The sequence below is a fragment of the Mobula birostris genome, chromosome 5, assembly GCF_030028105.1.
Source record: "Mobula birostris isolate sMobBir1 chromosome 5, sMobBir1.hap1, whole genome shotgun sequence".
In the NCBI taxonomy this organism is placed as follows: Eukaryota; Metazoa; Chordata; class Chondrichthyes; order Myliobatiformes; family Myliobatidae; genus Mobula; species Mobula birostris.
The window spans coordinates 33,862,208-33,883,364 of record NC_092374.1 but is presented as its reverse complement, the minus strand read 5'-3'; the positions used below and the strand labels follow the sequence as shown (position 1 = coordinate 33,883,364).

The following is a 21,157-nucleotide window of genomic DNA, read 5'->3' as shown; positions in this document are numbered from 1 at the left end:
TCCTGTTCCTAATAAAGTGGTCACCGGGTGTATTACTGTAACATGGCAATTCAAGCCAAGTGATTGCTTCAAACAGCAAGCATACATGTTGAACAAAAGGCAAAGCTGGACTGAGTTCCCTCTGATAGAATTTCCTACTTGAACTCATTGGCTGGTTTTAAACTTGAAGACAGCTGGGAGCGAACACGGGAGAATTGGCAGTTTCTCTGGTCTACAATCCAGGTTAAACAACTCTGAGGTCACAAAAGAGAAAAGGGACGACAAAATATTTGAAAGCAAATATGATAACAAAGAAAATACACAAATGAATAATTACATAAGTTAACTTTTAATAATTATTCATCACGAACATGGTAGAAAATCACAGTTTTATTGCAACTTTATCACTCAACACTGCAGTTGTGCATATAAAGAAGTATTTCAGAAGTTAGTTTAACCACAACACTGATGGGCTTACCAAATACTTGTATAGCTGCCTGGGGCTTGTGCATCATTACAGTCCATCAAGTTACATGTGTATCCTTATACTGGATTGACCAGACTCTGCATCACAGAGGTGTCTAGCTTCTGGGTGTCTGTACCTTAACATTTCTAAAATAACAGAGTGAAGTGGACAGATGACATTCCCTGTTCGGTTAATCCCAAGCCCAATTTCCCTTGCTGCCGTCCACATCATTCTGTAATACAAACTGAAGATTGCATATAAATATCTTATTATGAAAGGCATGGATTTTCTACGTTAGAGGCAAATAACAATTTTTTAAAAATTGGAGCACAAACAGCTGGCAATAGCTTTGTGTTTGATGCCAATATTGAAATTTATTACATTGCACCTGAACAGAGATTCATGTGTGTCATGTGGCCTGTTCATTCAAGCTCCAAGGTCTCACTGCTGCTACAGCCTGGAGTAAATTGGAAACATCCTTGAAACCAGCACAGTCAAAATATATTTCAGTTACTCGGATTGTTTCAGTGAACTGAAAGAAGTAAAAATAATGCAACATGAGCTTGGATTTTGCAGAGCTGTCTATATGGTTCTGGAGATCTGTGAAGCTGACTTACCCACTCCCCACCTCATACTGAAGTCATGTGCCATTGATTATCATTTGTTATCTCTGGCACCTGTGTCAGTGATCTCATCAAGCTGGCCTTGCAGTCAATTACATCAAAGAATTCCCCAACGTAGTTTAAAATAAAATTCACATTCAGGTTTTATAATGTAGAACAATGGTTGGAACATACACAAGATTGAGGTAGATGCTGAAATATGAAAATTATATTTCACAACCCATTATATTTTCTTTTTAAGCAAATTCCACTCTATATAATCTTGTTAAGTAGCAATAATGGGGTTAAGCACAACTCACTTGTACTCCATACAAAATGTTATGTGACAAGAAAGTACGTTTTATTGCTCTCTAATTTCAGTCCCTTTTCTCTCTCCTCCTGATCTACTCAACTCCACTCCACATACCCCAGCACCCTCTCACCCTGTTTCTCCTCCCCTTCACCCACTCCATCTGCCCATCACCACTTCCCTTACATGGTTCCTTGTTGCACCTTCCTTTCCCGTCAGAATCCATCACCTTTCTTCCCAACCGCCTATCACCTCCCAGCCTCAGCCATCATTTCCACTTTCCCCTCCTCCATCTGCCCATCTTCCTTCCTCACTTGGATCCAACTATCTCTTGCTAGCTCTTACTTCACTCCACTCCCTCACCTCTTTACACAAACCAGATCTCCACCAACTTTCCATCCAGATGAAGGACGTCAACCCGAGACATCAACAGTCCATTTCCCTCCACAGCTGTTGCCCAGCCTGCTAAATTCCTCAAACACTTTGTTTTGTTTTCGCTCCAGATTTCAGCCTCTTAAGTCTCTTGTACATTTACTTTATAAAGTTCTTTATTTCTCAACACTGAGTTCTGAAGATTAAGCTGCGAATGGTGGAGCAGTGACTCTCTGACAATTTCTCCATTTTGACTTTCAGTTGCATGCGTATATCCTTGGAGTTATTGTTGTATCAGAGCAAGGACAGTGAAACCTGAGACTCTGTTATTACAGCCACATAACCACCAAGCCAAACCTTAGAAAAATAAGCAACCTCAACAATTGTATCACTGAGCATCCAGGGGTTACTAAGTGGATGAGAAGTGGAGGAGGAAACATTTTAAAGTTTAACAAACTTGCTGATTCAGTTGAGATTTCTGGTCAAGGCAGAGCTTAAAAACAAATCTCCATTCAACTCCATGGCGTGTAGCAGCAGCAGCACTTGGGGTTTGTCACAGCTATTTCCCTAGATATTGAAAATCTTGCAGGCCCCTGCCACAAAATAAATTAGGCTGAAACAGGACCATAGACACAGAACCCTTGAAGGGTGAACTCATTCACCTTCCCTGAACCGAATGTTGAAAAATTCTGTAAGAGTTCAGTTAGAAGATCGGTCAGTGAAAGGATGGTAGCTAACTTACCACTTTACACGTCATTGATTGAACAGGATTTAATGGAGAATAATCACCACCTGGATTATGTAACTTTGGTCTTGCCCAGATTCTTTGGCTTTGCAACCGTAATGTAGTTCTGCGAGATGCTGCATCACCGCTGGTTTCAAACATTATTGGTGAAGCTTGCCAATAAAAAGTCAGGACCACAGCCAGGCTTGGTCATCTTGGGAAACAAAGCCAGAATAAGGCTTTATAGCATTTAAATTCCTTTCCGAAGAACCATCTGCAGGTAATTTTGCTCTTCCTTTCATAAACAGGCTGCTTTTTTAAAAAAATGAGTGTGTCTCTTTTGTTCGCTTGGTTGGTCAATTTGTTTCCTAATATTCCTTTCATGCATCAATTATGAGTGGACCCTGGAATTTTGTTTAATTCAACACCAGCTTGTTGGTCCTGTGTGTCTGCATATCACTTGCACGTGAGTAACACCAATAGCGAACAATTATTCTCCAGCCTCTGTGTTCTTTTTCCACTAACATTCAGTCTTCTCAAATACTACCGTTATCTGAAGATCAGTAATTACTTAAATCTATGATTTAAGCTTTCAAGAAATATTCCTATGTTCTTAAGATCTTTTTCTCACTCTGAACTTTTCACCTACTTATAGCCTGTACTCTCAGGCCTTTGTAGCTGGCAATTCTCACCTTGGAGGTTTATAGTTTTCTCCTGCACGAGTTTGGACAGTCTTCATTCAATGGAACTTTGTTTCAACTTGTGATTTTTAACCTGTTTTATACCCTACTTCATGAAGTAAACAATCCCCTTTGAAGTGTTGTCACTTTCTCCAAATGGCTTTTAATTTCTAGGCTGAAGTGACAATCTGAACTTTAGCTACTTCGTTTCATCCTGGAAGAAAGAAGAAGCTTGAGATTTCATAAGCAGCGTCCCCCTGCAACTCCATCACTGGCAATTGTGCAAGTCAGCTGACAGAGTGCATCACTGACATTCATTCAGTTGTGAGTACCAGCTCATCTGCCACTGCCCGGATAGAGGGCAAGTGAAGGAGAGCCTCAGGGGTGACATGGTGTGGAAAAAAACATTCAGACAAGTAACCAGAGCTTTTAAAAAGTACAACACACACACACACACACACACACAAACACACACACACACACACACACACAATACCCTTCTTTGTTGGGAGCTTGCACAAGTTTCACAGTTGTGTGAAAGAACTGCAGGACTGTTGAACTGATGAGGCAGACAGGCGATTGCAATAGTCAGCCCCATTGTTCTCTGGATCCACGAGCTGGCTGGCAGTTCTTTCCACAATGAAACTCAGCTGTTCAAATGCAACTGCAGTAACCAATCTCACAGCTGAGTGCTCAACTGCATCCTGTCGAATCCCCCTTTTCCCATAGAATTCAATCTGCCCCCTGTGCTGAAAAAGAACACAAAGGCAGTTTTCCACAGGAGGTGAAGGGCACATTTCCACAGCAAGCAGAACCAAAAAGTACTTAAGCACTGGAGAAACTCTAGCGGGAGAAATTTGAAATAGCACACAACCAACATTGAAAATAAAATAATGCTAGATGCACTCATATCAGGCAGCATCAAGGTAGGTGAAAACCATTGACATTTCAAATTTAATCGATCTTCCTGATAGGATGTCAACCAAAAACATGAAGTCAGTTTGTCTCCAGGGAAGCTACCTACCCTGCTGAATATCTCTAGCAAAACAGTTTTTGCAGATGCCCAAAATCTCAAGCAAATCCAGATGCTAGAAATGTAAGATAAAAAGCACTGGAAATACTGACTGGGTCAAGCAGTTTCTGTGGAGAGAAAAAAGCGATGTTTCCTATAGTGGGGGAGTCTAGGACCAGAGGGCATAGCCTCAGAACACAAAGACATCCCTTTAGCTCAAGGGATGAGGAGGAATTTCTTTAGTCAGAGGGTGGTGCATCGGTCGAATTCATTACCATTCTGGCTGTGAAGGCCAAGTCACTCGGTATATTTAAAGTAGAGGTTGATAGGTTCTTGATTAGCAAGGGTGTCAAAGGTTTCAGGGTGAAGGCAGGACAATGGTATTGAGAGCATGATAGAATGGCGGTACAGACTCAATGGGCCAATTGGCCCAATTCTGCTCCTATGTCTTATGTCCTTAATGTCTCCGGTCAGAACTGATGAAGGGTTATTGACCTGCAATGTTAACTTTACTGCTCTCTCCACAGATACATTCTGAGCTTTTTAGTATTTCCAGCACTCTGTCTTTATATCTTCAACATTAGTCGCAATTCTGATTATAAAAACAGCTGTAATACCTTTGCAATACTTGATAATTCTAAACAATATATACACAAACAGACTGTGCACAGATCTGGAGTTTCAAGACCTGCTTTGGACTAGTACAATTTCAGAAAGTATCAAAGGACACTCTCAGATTTGGAAATCAAAAGTAGCACTTCAGCACAAATGCCATTGTGTGGCTTAGGACAATGTTTAAATAAACATAAGCTGTAAACAAGTTTGGCTCTCAGGCCCAGGGTCCCCAGGCCCCACCTTTGCCAGGATCACACCTTGGGTCATCATCGGGGTAAAAAATTGGCACAGCACCGTCCTGGTAGTATTGAAGTCTTGACAGCAGCTTCTCAACAACTTCAGGGAACTGGTCGGAAAGGTCAACCCTCTCCTCTGGATCAGCTGCAATATTAAAAAGCCAAAGATTTTTCTTTGGCGAATCAGATGGAGCTGATTGCAATTGATTGAATAATGGAGGAGGGAACCAGTAACTGCAGCCTGAGGTAAAATAGAATATTTCCTATTAGTACAATAGAAACTTATGCACATTCAGAAACAATCCTTCAATAATTTAGGTCAGTGACAAAAACAATTCAAAGCATCACTGGTATGCATTATGCAAACAAGGATAACAGATGTAAAAATAACAATTATTCAAGTGCTAAGGACTGCATCAATTAATTTGTGGCAGCACACACTGAACACAAAATTTTCACTAATGAACTACAGATTTTTGTCCCAACTCCTCAGAACCCCAAGGCAAAATATAGGCATGCATTTACATAACTGTTCACAGACTCAAGGAGCTAATGATTAATGTGAATAATAATATCAATTGATGCTTGTAGGAAGATCTGAATCTAAGGATATATTGATTCATGTCAATATGGACCTTATTTTAACAGGTCAAAGTCACTGAGTACTACAGCACAAATACAAGCCCTTTTGGCCCATTTAGTCCATGCCAGACTATTACTCTGCCTCGTCCCATTGATGTGAACCCAATCCATGGTTCAACTTACCCCTCCCATCCATGTAATTATCCAGACTTCTCTTCAATGTTGAAATCAAGCCCACATCCATCACTTTACATTGGCAGCTCATTCCACATTCTCATCACCCTTTGAGTGGAGCTCCCCTTAAACATTTCACCTTTCACTCTTAACCTATGACCTCTAGTTCTAGTCTCACCCACCCTCAGTGGAAAAAGCCTGCTTGCATTTACCCTGTCATACTTTAATATACCACTATCAAATCACTTATTTTCCTACACTCCAGGGAATAAATTCTGAACCTATTCAACCTTTCCCTATAACTCAAGTCCTCAAGTCCCAGCAACATCCTTGTAAATTTTCCCTGTACTCTTTCAAACTAATTGACATCTTTCCTGACATATCAAGTCACTTCACAATAAATCCAGTCCAGTTGGCATATACCTATTTGAAAGCAAAATTAATAAGTGCCATTCATCTAAACAGTAACAGCTAACTAGAGATCTAATCTGGATTATGTTTACTTCCTAAAAGGCCTTTTTTAAAAAAATGTAGTTTGCCCAATTTTGCATCAGATGATTTTCAAATAGACAATGGATTGTAGGTTTCATAGACCTACACCTTCTTGTAATCATAATTAGTTATATCATAGAATAGTAGAAAAGTTACGACATTATACTGAGCATATAATTGTAGTACATACCAGGATATCCAGTTAATAATTTCCAGTCCCCAGAACGGATTGCTGAATGAATTGACACATTAAAGACAGAATTCTGCCATTTGGTCTGTTGTACCCTGGGTGTTGCAATTTTATCGGGTGAAACAGGACCTACAAGACCAACAGAAAAGCTTAACAACAAGGTCATGCAGAACAGATAGGATCAGAACCCAAATCTCTGTTACCAATATTTAGACTGACGGTTTAATGGTCTATGAGAATAAAATTCACAATTAAGTTTTTGATCAAATAAAGATAAGCAGTAGACAACATAATTCAGGAATGCCAAAGGCAAAAAATAAGATACGCTGACTGAATCATAAATATAACTTCATATTACTTTTCCACTCTGTGGCATACTTTTCCATTTTTATTTTAATTCCTTGTGAGTATATCAATTTCCAGAGTTTAGAGATAATTAATAGTTAAAAGCATCCCTGCTGTGAGTCATACTATTACATGAAAATAACGAGAGAGACAGCACCTCTGGAGCCATGAGTAAGAGCTCCAACTGGTGTGTGGCCTGCCAGGTGTTAGACATCTTGAAGTAGTTGGTGAGACAGTTGTTGTGGTCCATGCTGGAACAAATGATCGGTAGGAACAGGAAAGGAAGTTCAACTGAGGTAATATCAAGAAATGAGAGCTAAATGAAAAAGAATATCGAGAGATATAACCCCTGGATGACTATGTGGAAGCTGGCACAGACTGACTAATCGGCAGAGCCAAACTCTGCAAGGAGCTGTTGTGGGAGAGACTACCACAAGCTAAGAACAAATGAAACTAGTAAGACTAGAGTAACTATGTATTTAAAGTAATTTCATGGGTGATTAATAACAGCCCCAAAGATGATGTAATACAGCTCATATTTTCATGATATAGAAGCTTTCCACTTGGGCCATCGAGTGTACATTGGCTGGCAGGAGTGATCCCATTCAATTTCCTGGAATTCATTCTCCCTCACTTGCTTATGAGCTCTCCCTTGATTCATCTACCATCCACCTACACTTGGAACAATTTCCTATGATTATTGTTCTTGTTGTTCCTTTTCTCTCCTTGTGGCACATTTTGCCGTTTCCTGAGCATCTGACTGTGTTTTGTTTTAAAAAGGGGGTTGAGTTGCCAGCTCAATGCTCAACCAAGCACGGATGGAAAGTGTGCAAGGAGCCGGCCGAATTCAAACGAGGAACCATTCACCTCAAAGTCCGGTGCTGATGCCACTACAACACCGGCCGGCTATTCCTACGACGTACATGGTTAGATTTACTACTAAACACAGGAAAACATTAGTAACTTGGAAAAGAGGAAAAAGGAGTTTGGAGTCAGTTTATTCAGTTAGACAAATATCAGAAGGCAGGCCAAAAATAACAATCCCTTAGAAAACACTAGCATTGCAAAAGTAGTTTCAAGGGAAGACCAGACAAAAAGGCAAGAGGCAGACTATTTGAAAAGCAGAAATGATGTAGAAAAGAACAGTTATAAGAAAGATAACTTGTAATGTTGTGGGAGTGGGGGAGTAGTGAATGAGGAAACCAGAAAAAAAAAATGACAGTTGTTAGAAAATGTGGAAAGTTTTACTGTTCGAAACAAACATACACACACAACTGCACTGGGTCTTGGGGAAAAAAAAATTGCTGACCTTGTCTACATTTTATTGTTTCTACACATTTCAGACAGCCGAGGATTTTTCTTCACCAGTAATGCTCCCCAAGGTATTTTTAAACCGATCTGTTTAAGATATTAGTTGTTGAAAGCTGTGAGGTCACTACCTTGGGAAAAGGGAAGTTACATTATGGAACATTTTATCCAGTGTGTGTGACTGCTGTAAGAGTCATCTTACAATAAGTGTTTTGGCAGCTTGCATAAAAGGAGCATGAAGATTTCAATCATACAGTACATCACTAAATGGGAATTTGCCTTATTAATGCAAGGAAGATTAATGAGAATAAAAAGCAGAACATTTCTTTCTGGTGTTCACTATGTAAACAGATAATACATTCTGAACAATGCTACATGTCAGTCTTAAATATGCATTGCAAGTTATTTCGCACTCCACAACCATAAAATTCATGTGAACTCTACAAATCTGTTTAAAATTAAATTCTTTGCAACATGGAATACTGGCAGCTACAGGCTAAATTTGAGCCCTGCTCAAGTTAACTGATCTTACAACTTAGGAGCAGCAGGCTAGGAAGGGGGCAATATCTGCCTGTGGTTTTCCATTGATCCTAACATGTATGAGTATCAGAATAATACAAGTTGAAGTTTAACTGTGAAGCTGCCAAAACCAATTGACCTGCCCACTTAAATGAACCTCCCTTCAAGAAGTATAGTATATCTGTATCTCAGAACACCCCAAATCATCCTGCAAACAATGGAATACCTTTGAACCAAAGCAAAAAATGGAAATGTAGCAAAAAATTTGGGGCACGTTACACCTACGTAAATACAATATGGCAATTACTGATCTGTTTTACTAATGTTGGTTAAGGGCTAAATACTGGCCAGAGTATTAAAGACAGGTAGAACTTAGATGGATATCAGTCAATTGCAGGCAAATAGGACTAGCTCAGGTAGGCACTTTCAGATACCACAGATGAGCGAAACCGAACAGTCTGTTTCAGTGCTGTGTAATTCTATGCATCTATAAATTTGTAATTCCCCACACAATAATCAGATTAGGTTTTGCTGTTCAGGTTACTGGAGTGGGACTTCCATCTACAATTATTGCCGCCACTTCACAGAAGATCAACTCCTGAGTTATGATCAACACAAATTATTTAGGGTGGTCTACAAGGACAAGCCAAGGAATTCAAGACCAACGACCCCATCATCAATGGTGGGAAAGGTACTGTGAGGTATTCTGAGATCTATTCTGGAAAGGCAAGAACTGATTAGGCATAGTTTACATTTCTTGTGTGAAATTGTCTTACGAATTTGATTGAGTTTTTTTTTGAAGAGGTAACTAAGAAGATTTGATGAAGGTAGATGATGGCTTCATGGCTTTTGGCAAGGTCCCACATGGTAGGCTGGTCTGGGTTGGACCACACAGGATCCACAGTGAGCTAGCCGTTTGGATGCAAAATTGAGTTGGAGGAAGGAAAAAGAGAACAGATTTTCCAGACTGAAGGCCTGTGACCAGTAGAATGGTGCTGGGTCCACTGATGTTTGACACATATATTAACAATTTGGATGAGAACTTTATGGGATGATTAGCACATTCGCAGAAAATTGGTGGAATGGTAGACAGTGAAAGCAGCTCTAGCAGGATCTAGACCAACTAGAAAAATGGGCAAAATAATGGCAGATGGAATTTAATTCAAGCAAGTATGAAGTAATGCATTTTGGGATTTTAAACCATGGCAGAATATAGCAAGTAAACAAAAGGGCCCTGGAGGGCTTGAGTTATAATGATGGACTGGACAAATTAGGACCATCTTCCCTTGAGTGAAGAAGGTCATCAGGTGACCTTAGAGGTTTGTAAAATTGTGAATGGCATTGTTAAGATGAATTTTTAGTCTTGTTTTCTACAATAGGAGAGTCTGTAGCTAACGGACATAGGTTTAAAGGTGAGAGGGTAAAGACTTAAAGTAGACCCAAAAGGCAAGATTTTTCGCCAAGAGAAATGAAATGAAATAAGCTGCTGGAGGAGGTGTTTGAGGTAGGTACATTTAAATGTCATTTGGACAGGGTTATGGATAGGAAAGGTTGAGAGGGAGATGGAATAATTGCAGGAAAATGAAACCAGCTTAAGAAGACATCTTGGACAAATTGGATTTAAGGCCCTGCCGTCATGCTGTAGAAATCCATGTCTGTAACAAATTCAAACTTCCCAATTTTACTTCAGGGCATTGTTTAGATTGGTGAAGGAAATAGAAATCTGGGGCCAAACACAAGATGCCCATGATATGGTCTTCATGAAAGCAATAGAAATTTCATCTCTGAAGCTTCATATCCACACAGTTGTCAACTTGGTCACATCAGGACATCAACTTGAATCAACCCATTGACACGTGGAGGTTTGTGTGCTTCAAGGACTCCATCAGACGATGCCAACTCAGGGCCACCCATGTTGGAACGGCTGTGGATGAGATGCCAGACAAAGATTGATCCAACCTGAGCACCCGAATGGACAGACTCGTGTCTGCCCCTCCTGGGCCATGCCATATGAAGCAACAACATCAGGATATAGGAGAAATACCTATTTGCAATTACAGAACTCCTTCAGTGGAGTAAAATATACAACTTTGCAATGGAAGGTCATAATTTTCTCTAGCAGCTGAAATCTCTTTCCCTTTTCCTTCTAATCCATTTAATAATTGTCCCCATTTGATGCTGATCCCAAGAACAATGAAACTCTAGCTTCTACGATGCACAGCTATATCGGGACATTCACCAGTCCTTACTTCATAATGCTACATGAGTTTATAGTCATCACCTTTCCATCTGTAGTTCACATTGCTTCTTCACTAGATCTCACTATGTGCAGTTTACATGAAGCTTGCTCTGTCCTTTTTATTTGGCATTCACTCACTCTTCAAGGTTAATAAAGATAGTGAGCAGAAGGCTTAAGGAGAAGCAAGTGCCATTCTAACTCTTGTTCCTATTTGTATCGATCCAGGTCCTATACAGCAAAGGTCTCCTTTTGAAGACACTGTTTCCAAGGATAAGGCTGAACTATCATATGCTCCAATCCTCCAAAGCTTCAACATATTTATCTCCAACATCCAGTCTCAGCAATTTATTTAAAACACAAAAGGTATTCACAGCTGGGATCCAAGTTAAATACAGTCTTCTTCAAAAAAAGAGAAGAGGATGGGCCTTACATTAAGCATCCAGAAGCCCAAGTTCCTCTGCAATCCTACCCTGACAGCACTACAAGATGTGGATACTGTCTGATGCAGGCCACTTTCCATACATTGAGAGCCATTTCTCCGTGAAGGCAGACATTGATCTGAAATACATCACTGCCCTCGGTGTCTTTACCCAACCAAGAAAAAGAGATTTTTCAGACCAATAACTCCGATACATGGCCAGGGTCAGAGTTCACTGACCAGCAGTAATACCTACCTTCCTGTATTTGAGGCAGGAACAATCTACAGTAAGAACTTCAAAGCACTGGACAGTCTCCATAAAATATTCTAAACCCATCGGTAGAATAAGTAATCTAAAGATTGTGTCTTCTCCCAGGTATTGACACTATCAACTAACTCTGGTGGAGATGCCATATTGTCCACATGCCCAACAAAAACCCAGGTTTTCTTCTCCAAACTCTTCAATGGCAAGAGATTTCCAGGACAAAGAAAATGCTTCACAAACATTTTCAAAGTATCTGTGAGGGGGGAAAAAAATCCTCACCAATCGCAGGAAGCCCTAGCCCAGGATAACTCAACAAAATGAAAAAACAACGCACGGGTTGGCACTGAACACCCGAGTGTTTATGACAGGAGTGACACAGAGGTAAAGTGAAAACAGGTATACACAATATCCCACAGAATCCATCCACCCAGCACGTCAAATCCCTTTCTGACAAGAGTGAAAGACACATTGTGGTATAGCCCACAGCTCCAGGGACCCAGGTTTGATCCTGACCTAAGCTAGTGTCTCTGCAAAGATGGCATGTTTCCTTTTTAATTGTGTGGGTTGCTTCTTGGTACTCTGGGTTCTTCCCATATTCTAAAGGTGTGTTGGTAGAATTGAAGGTCAACGGGAAAAAGTGTCAATGGGGGGGCTGATGGACATGTGTGACAGAGAATACGTTTGCAGGAGCAGATAGAAATAAGGAGATGGTCACTGGGGATCCTTTCATGGGAATAACAGAAGAAATTATCCCTGGGGCAGATCATTTACTACACATTGAACAGTGCAGCAAGCTTGAAGGGCTGAGTGGCCTACTATTTTAATATGTTCTTATGTTGGGAGCTGATATGAACCTAATGGACTGAATGGCTTTCTTCTGGGTTGTGGCATTCACAGCCCTGAAAGGCGCGAGAGGCTGTGCACATTGAAACTCTTAGCACATGATCAGAAGGTACCAATGGCCACATCTTAATGGTGGAAGGGTGTGCTCAAAAGATATCCACACGAGTTATAACCATAAGATAAAAGATGATACAAATTCAGTGCAGCTGCTCACAAGAGCTGCCATAATCTTCTCAAAGAAAATACAAAACCATGCTGGTTTCAGAAATATTGGCAGAGCAGGATTGTTCAGTACAGTAGTATTCCTACAATTTAAAGTTCAGTGCTCTAAAAAGAGCCTGGAAACAAATTTAATAAATAAACAAACACACACACACACAAGAAGATTAGAGAGCAAACCTATTTTCATATTATGCAAGAATAGTTTTATCAGTTTAACATTATTATGAGGAATGTGCAAATTATGCTTTTTAAACTATAATGATTTTGTCAGATGCCCATTCATCAGTTCCTCCCCTGGATGCAGAATTCTTCAATTCTACCCAAAGATCTTCACTTGCTTCTACACTCCGTGTGCAATTGTACTGAACTACATAGAAATTAGTATCTCAATCACCATTGACAAAAGCAGGACTTCCCTTTTAGGTTATCTTTTAAATCACTGGTTTATTCTATAAAGTCACAAGCTCAAAGGTCATACTTTAAAAGCAATTCGTTGAACGGAAGGACTTATTTATCTTAGAGGTATCAGACCCTTCCAGTCTGACCAGCCCCCACAACACAATTACACCCACGTGACCAATTAACCTGCTAACCTGTAGGTCTTTGGGGGGGGGGGAACCATAGCCCCAAGACAAAACCCATACAGTGACAGGGAGAATGTACAGTCAGTGATGGGAATAATCTGGGTCACTGGCACTGTTATAGAATTATGCCAACCACTATGCTATCATGCTGCCCATCCCAAAGCTTTTGCAGAGCTATGGCACCCTTTTTTCATCTTTCCAGTATCTATCTGCTTCTCAGCAAAGGACTGGATTTTTTCTTTTGCATTTTACAAGGTTTTCAGTAGCATCTGGAAAGATGTAATGCCAATCTGGTGTGCTGGATTCACGATTACAGAAATAAATAAACCACAGACATTTTCTCAACCTCAAAAAACAAAGGCATGGAAATATTTCAAACAGCTTAAAGTAATCCATTAATATAGAGAATAAAATGGTTAGTGTTCCATGCCTCAACCAGAAGATTTTGAGAAACAAGGGTGGTCTACAAAGCCATTTCTGGCATTCATTAACAAATTCCATATTAAGCCTACCGCTTCTACTATTTTAAAGCTGTAACTTTGGTGACAGCATTTACATTATATATTACATTCAGTTCAGAGTGTACGACAGCTCTCTGATTAATCCCATTCTCTCACAATTTATTCACTTTTACACATCCTATCAGCAGCACTCTGATTCTCCAAACACCATCCTACATGGGAGTAACTTACAGTCGCCAATTAACGTAACAAACAGCATGACCTTTGGGTGTGGGAGGTAACCAAAGCACTAGAAGGAAATCCATGTGCCCACAAGCTCTTTACACAGGTAGGATCAAAAATTAGGACTGAACCTGGTTTATTTGAATACAGATAACTATGTTATCCACAGCGCAACTATATCATATAAAAATAGCAAGCTTATATCTTGAGGCAAACTTTCCCCCAAACCACAGACGCTGGAGGTTTTATAAAGTTTTTTAATCTCCACTAAAGTACTGGGTCTGCCCTAATCATCATATGGAAGTCTTTGATGTGTTCTGTGTCGATCTGCCAAATATTTTGGGTATGCTGTTTTGGCTGCGGAGTGTGTGGTGACACTTGCAGGCTGCCTCCAGCAGGTGTGCTTGTCGCCAAAGCAAATGATGCATTTCACTGTCTGTTTCAATGTACATATAATAAAATAAATCTGGATCTGAACACCCCCAGCCCCAGTTATAATTATAAGTGCAACTAAGACACCTAATAACTACAACAATAATAAGTGTCTAAAATGGTGGTAGATATAGGAGTTGGGATATAATGTTAAAATTATCATTGGTAAGGCCAAATTTGGAGTATTGTCTACAGTTCTGGTCACTAAATTATAGGAAAGACGTCAACAAAATAGAGAGAGTACAGAGAAGATTTACAAGAATGTTACCTGGGTTTCTGCACCTAAGTTACAGAGAAACGTTGAACAAGTTGGGTCTTTATTCTTTGGAGTGTAGAAGGCTGAGGGGAGAGTAGGGGAGATTCAAACAAGAGGACATGAGTTGACAGTTAGGGGGCAAAAGTTTAGGGGTAACACGAAGGGGAACTTCTTTACTCAGAGAGTGGTGGCTGTGTGGAACGAGCTTCCAGCAAAAGTGGTAGAGGCAGGCTCGATATTGTCATTTAAAGTAAAATTGGGTAGCTATATGGACAGGAGAGGAATGGAGGGTTATGGGCTGAGTGCAGGTCGGTGGGACTAGGTGAGAGTAAGCATTCGGCACGGACTAGAAGGGCCGAGATAGCCTGTTTCCATGCTGTACTTGTTATACGGTTATATATTATTGAGAAAGGAAGATGTAGACAACAATTTTGCTTGACCTTTCAGAGATTAATAAATTGTATTCAGTAAAATGCGGCTGGCAGAAACTGTGGCAACAAGGTACACTTTTATAATGTTCCACTTGCACTGGTACCTGTGGCACTCTCCATGAATTATACACCACAGGTGACCCTAGAGCTTACTTCTGAATTGCAATCAGCATTCGTGTCGTGAAATGGTTACTCATATTCTTATTTCTCGCCATACTTTCGGACTTCTTAAAAAGTCTTTCAAGTCACTTAGTTATGCAGACGTTATTCAGCTGCTCCTGATTCAACTGTGAGAACATTTCCATTCTTGACTGGTCTGGGTCTCAAAGTTTATTTTTGCTGCTGTTTTATTTGATGGTCTGCATTGGTCAGAGTCGACCACGGATGTTGCACCCGAAGCTGTTGAAGTTGACAGACAAGCCAGTACACAAGTCAGGGTATTATGATACAGAGAGCAAGCTGTTGCCCATGTAGCACTTAATGAATCCAAAGGAACAACAAAATACGATACAATTTGGCACCAGCAGCATCGCAGGGTGTTGCCAGTCAGTGTTAAGTCATAAGAAGTCAGGCGCTCTCTCAAGTCGGTGCAGGATGATTATATACAAACCAATGCTTAAAAATGACGACTAGCTTAGGCACTCGGGCCCTGGATTCTTCCTCCGGGTTTACTCCTGAGGCCTTCCCCATGAGTGGATGTAGCTGCAAGGCGGCAGAGGTCCGAGATCAGAGTTTTCCTTCTCCTAGATGAGCTGCCAACTTATGACTGACAAGCCCCATCTGCCCAATTGAACTGGTTTTGCCCACTTTTGCTCCTTCTCCTGTCAGGAGAAACAGTTCTGCAGGGTTTAGTAACTAAGCCACACATGAAGGCCAAGAGTGAGACTTGGTTGTCAGAAACTATTTAAGATACACACCATTGGGGGCATTTAATAGGTAGTGGGAGCTTATCCCCAACTAACACCCCCAACCCAGCTATGATAACCTTAAGGAACCTGTTTTATCTACATTTTCAAAATCCCCACTTTGAGTATTTTTTTCAGTGGGGTGATTCCCTTCGAACTAATCCTAGAAAACAGATCCTGCTGTAACCAGCATCCACTGACATCATTGTCCAAACAATGAGTTTGATCGCGTGGCATTTGATAGCGTGATGTTTATCAGAAAGTGCATTTACTCAGCAATCAAATACTGCACTACAGCAAACTATGTAAAGAGACAGTTCTACTGACTGCAACATATAAAGCTCACCCCTGAAGCAGAATGGCTACATTTCTTGAAAGAAGTCAGGCACTCTCTCAAGTCAGCACAGGAGGATTATATACAAACCAATGCTTAAAATTAATCCTTCCTATAGGAGTCAGTACAGACTCTAGGTCCAGTTTTCAGGAGGTAACCAAACCATCTCCCACTGTGTAGAAATTGTGATGCAACTATAACGGAATGGAAATTGCTCAAGAAGCCATTTCAAACATATTGTAAGAGACACGTTCACACAGAACGAGAAGAAACTTTCAGTTAGAAAGGCCACTATTTTGTACCCAGGCAGAAAGGTTCTATTTTAAAGAAATGCCCTGAGCCATGTTCAGTAAAACATAGAACAGTACAGCACGTTACAGGCCCTTCGGCCCACAATGTTGTGCTGACCATCAAACCCTGCCTCCCATATAACCCCCCACCTTAAATTCCTCCATATACCTGTCTAATAGTCTCTTAAACTTCACTAATGTATCTGCCTCCACCACTGACTCAGGCAGTGCATTCCACACACCAACCACTCTCTGAGTAAAAAACCTTTCTCTAATATCCCCCTTGAACTTCCCACCCCTTACCTTAAAGCCATGTCCTCTTGTATTGAGCAGTGGTGCCCTGGGGAAGAGGCGTTGGCTAAATAAAGCTAAATAAAAGTTAATCAATATACTGGATATAAACAGGAGAAACTCTGCAGATGCTGGAAATCCAAGCAACACACACACAATGCTGGAGGAACTCAGCATTTTGTGTGTGTCACTTACACTGAACCTAGTTTTCTGCATTAATGTTAACCTCATCTAAAGTATGAATGAAGCACTCAGCATTTCAACGGGTACCTTTTGTTTTTAAACTGAATTTGTTGGCACTTTTTAATAAAATGTGTCACAATCCTGCTTGAACCCTCCTTCACTTTGTGACCTTCAAAGGCGGAAGTACGACAAGGAGTCACAAGTCAGCGAGTATGCTACCAGAACCAGCACGAGGGAGAAATGTTTGTCGATGCCTTTAGTTTTAAAATTTGCCAAAAGCTTTACTTATCTTCCTTGTTGGAGACATGGAAATCTCAGGGCTGCCCTGGGAACTGATGAACAACCGTTTCCTATGGCAGCTGTAAGCTGTCTAGACAGCCAGCAGGTGCTTCTATTTTCCTCCCAGAAGACAAGTTCTCCCAGCATAATGCTCTGTTTTTTGTTCAATCCATAATCTGGGTCAATTCACCTCTGACATTATAAGATCAGCCTTCATTCTTCTAATGGAAGGATATAGATCGATTTTATTTGATTGCTCATAAGCATGTTTTTCCCAAAGAGTAATGAATTTTATTACACTTCCTTTGAGGCAAGTATACTTTACCTGGATAAGGAGACCGTAATTGCCTGTGGCATTCTAGATGCACTTTCAGTGAAGTTCAATCGCAGCATGACTTCCCACACCCTTACAAAAAAGTCTAGTATTCCTGATGAAGGGTTTTGGCCCAAAACGTTGACCCTATTCCATTCCATGGATGCCGTCGGGAGGGGGGGGGGGTGTGTTAGAGAGTGAGAGTGTGAGAGAGTGAGAGAGTGAGAGAGTGAGAGAGTGAGAGAGTGAGAGAGTGAGAGAGTGAGAGAGTGAGAGAGAGAGAGAGAGAGAGAGAGAGAGAGAGAGAGAGAGAGAGAGAGAGAGAGAGAGAGAGAGAGAGAGAGAGAGAGAGAGATGCATTTCACTGGATTTCCAACATCTGCAGAATCTCTTCTGTTTCTAATATGCTAGGCGCCCATTTAAAAACTGGGCAACACTGATATGTTTCTCAATTTCAAACAAAACGAGGATTAAAGCCACACTGCCCATTTAAAGAAATGCATTGAATCACTCACCCCCAAAAAATAAGTATACCTCTGTTGCACACTACTGAGTAGTTGGACTTTAATTGCACTGTATTCTCCTTTAATAAAGGTCCTGATGTAGCATTACATCCACTGCACACTACTACTTCCCTTTGCTAATGTGAGCATACCGTAGTTCCTGAGACTTACTCACACACCTTCATGCAGCCTCCCTAAAGTGGTGAAAGTTTGGTAGTGGATCATCATAATGAATGTTGGTTTGCCAAGACAATTCCCAGTGGAGTTTAATTCTAAAATATTGAGTTTAGAAGTTTCAGTACTATCAAAATTCAACCATCTCCCTCCTAGCTTACAACAATTTAAGATACACTGTTGTATTAAGGTGTATCAATTTTGAAAGGACAAACTGAAAGATATTAAAATATAGTAAAAATAATTTACCATTTACAGGCTAATTGTAGTAAGGAGCCATAGTTCACAGTAATTGAATTTGGAATTATTAAATTCTTCTTTACATATAAAGAGCAGTAGGTGAAATAATTTCAAGGTTATTATGTCTTGGATTTGGACATGTGCTTTCATGTTTTAGGGATGAACTGCTACTCAATGCCTAGGAATTGATCAGATGTATCAATCAAATCAAGTTTAATTGTTATTCAAACCATACATTGAGACAGCATTCCTGTGGGGCCAAGGTGCAAAAAGCATACATGTGTATTCAAAATAATAGAAAGGAGGAAAAAAGAGAAAGAACACAGTCACATAAGAAAACAAATTCTTAGTCCAAGTCCCTGAACAACAAGTCCCGCAAATTGATGGTTCTTGGCAAGTCTGGCCTGTAATTCCACCGATCCACCACTGGAGGCAGCACCGACGGGAGAGGCCACCCCCAATCAACACTGGACACCATGCTACAACGCAGGCCCGAGGACTGAGGCCTAGTCCCCGCTACAACCAAGGCGACGCCACTGCCTCATCACCTGTCTCTCCACCAGACAAAGGAAGCAGGCCTGTGGGTCTTGTAGTTGCAAAAGAAACGTCCCAGACAGTCACTCACAGAATTAAAGCCTTTGCTGTAGATATAACCACATTATAATGCTAGAATTTCAAATGACATTGTACATACACATGAAGTGGAAAGCAGTTTCCTTTGAGCACCATGGTGAAGCCATAATGTAGAGTACCTTCAAGAGTAAGCAATAGATAAGGTATGGATGAATGAAGAGTTTATTAGGAGATGGAAACTTGTGAAAACTTTCTGCCCACAAGAGAGAAGCTATGCTTTGATCTTGCACATATGTCAGGAGATGCATTTAGAATATAATTTTGAAATACTTGTATTTGAATTACAATTATTTCCTGCAATCCTTCAAATACTTAAGGGAGCTGGGGTTGGGTGTAAAACTGAGAAAAGAATTTTATTAATCCAAATTGAAACACCCAAAGGCTCTCAACGAGAACAGGCAAAAATGTCAGTATTTCAGGCACTGGTATTCATGGAAGTGTGCCTCATATCTAGGTTCGGTACTTATTGTTCAGGTATCCCTGTGATGAAAGATATGCCTACTCAATACCAACATGTAAAACAAATAATGTAATAAAGTCCTCTACCAAACAGGGACTTTGTAAACTTTTGCTGGTGACTAGTGATGCTCCCCAGGGGTTGGTATTAGGACTGCTTCTTTTCACATTATATTTCAATGATTTGGATGGCAGAATTGATGGCTTTGTGGCCAAGTTTGCAGACGATACAAAGATAGGTGGATGGGCAGGTAGTTTTGAGGAAGCCAGGAGTCTGCAGAGGACTTGGACAGTTTGGAAGAATGGCCAAATAAGCGGCAGATTAAATATAGTGTATGGTGATGCACTTTGTTTGAAAGAATAAAAGCATGGACTGTTTTTTAAACAGGGAGATAAATCAGAAGTCAAAGATGCAAATGGACTTGGAAGATCTCATGCAGAATTCCCCAAAGACCAACCTGCAGGTTGATTCAGTGGGGAGAAAAGTAAATGCAATGTTAGCATTCATTCTAAGTGGACTGGAACAGGGGTCCCCAACCTTTTTTGCACCGAGGACTGGTTTAATATTGACAACGTTCTTGTGGACCGGCCGACTGAGGTGGTGGGGGGGTGGTTAATCACAACCGGAATATAGGTGATAAGTCAACTATAAGTCACTTATCAGTGGCTAATACACTCAATTTCGTTTCTAAAAGGGTTTATCTAACGAATTTAATATTAAACACACAGCGCCTATTTTCCTCGCTGAATATAGTGATAAGTCAATTATAAGTCATAAGGGGGTTCCTTATGTCCAGTCTATTCCGCATTTTAGTTTTCATTGCATTCATTGCAGAAAACTCCGCTTCGCAGCGATATGATGTTGGAAATGGAAGCAACATTTTCAGTGCTTTCGTGGCTATCTCAGGATATTCAGCCTTGATTTTGATCCAGAATGCCAGCAGAGATGTTATGTCAAACATACTTTTCAGCTCACCATCATTTGCAGGCTCGAGGAGTTGATCTTCTTCCCGCGCTAACATGGATGATTCACCAGGGACATTCACAAATGGGTCACAGACCCATTCCTTTGCACGTCGTGGGTCATTTGCGGTTGGGAAGTAACGCTCAAATTCTGTCGACAGCGAAGACAGGTGTTTGCGCACCAGCTGTGAGAAGGACAGTGCAGTCTCAGTCTCTCCCAAAATGCCAGCTAATGTTGGGAACATGTCAAATATGCCCCTGTCCACTCGCTGTCCCCACAGTTCCAGTTTGGCTTTGAAAGCAGACACCTTATCTGCCAACCTGAAGACAGTTGTCATTCTCCCCTGAAGTGACAAATTGAGTTCACTGAGCAGGTTGAAGATGTCACAAAGATAAGCGAGTTTTGCTATCTACTCCTTATCACTGAAGTGTGCTGCCAGTGGTGACTTTTTCCTTGAAAGAAATCTGTGTAGCTGCTCTCTTAACTCAAAAACCCTGGCCAGGGCTCTCCCCCTTGATAGCCACTTGACTTCAGTGTGTTAGAGAAGGCGTTTGTGCTCTGCATCCATTTCCTCGCAAAGCTGCTCAAACAGACGTGAGTTAAGGGCTTTTGC

At 40.7% G+C, this 21,157-nt stretch overlaps 1 protein-coding gene across 2 annotated transcripts in view; it reads right to left on the bottom strand.

The window, feature by feature from the left end:
- Nucleotides 1-309: 309 nt before the first annotated feature.
- arsb (arylsulfatase B) overlaps nt 310-21,157 on the bottom strand; it is a 93,056-nt gene continuing 72,208 nt past the window's right edge. Inside the window, exons 7-8 of one of the 2 annotated variants that reach the window (XM_072257840.1) lie at nt 6,435-6,563; nt 310-5,237 (exon numbers count right to left, since the gene is read on the bottom strand). In XM_072257840.1, coding sequence (XP_072113941.1) covers nt 4,975-5,237; nt 6,435-6,563 — 392 coding nt within the window. In that variant the 3' untranslated portion in view covers nt 310-4,974. Of the gene's footprint in view, nt 5,238-6,434; nt 6,564-15,558; nt 15,682-21,157 lie in introns of those variants that run through there. The other variant, XM_072257841.1, reaches the window with a different exon arrangement.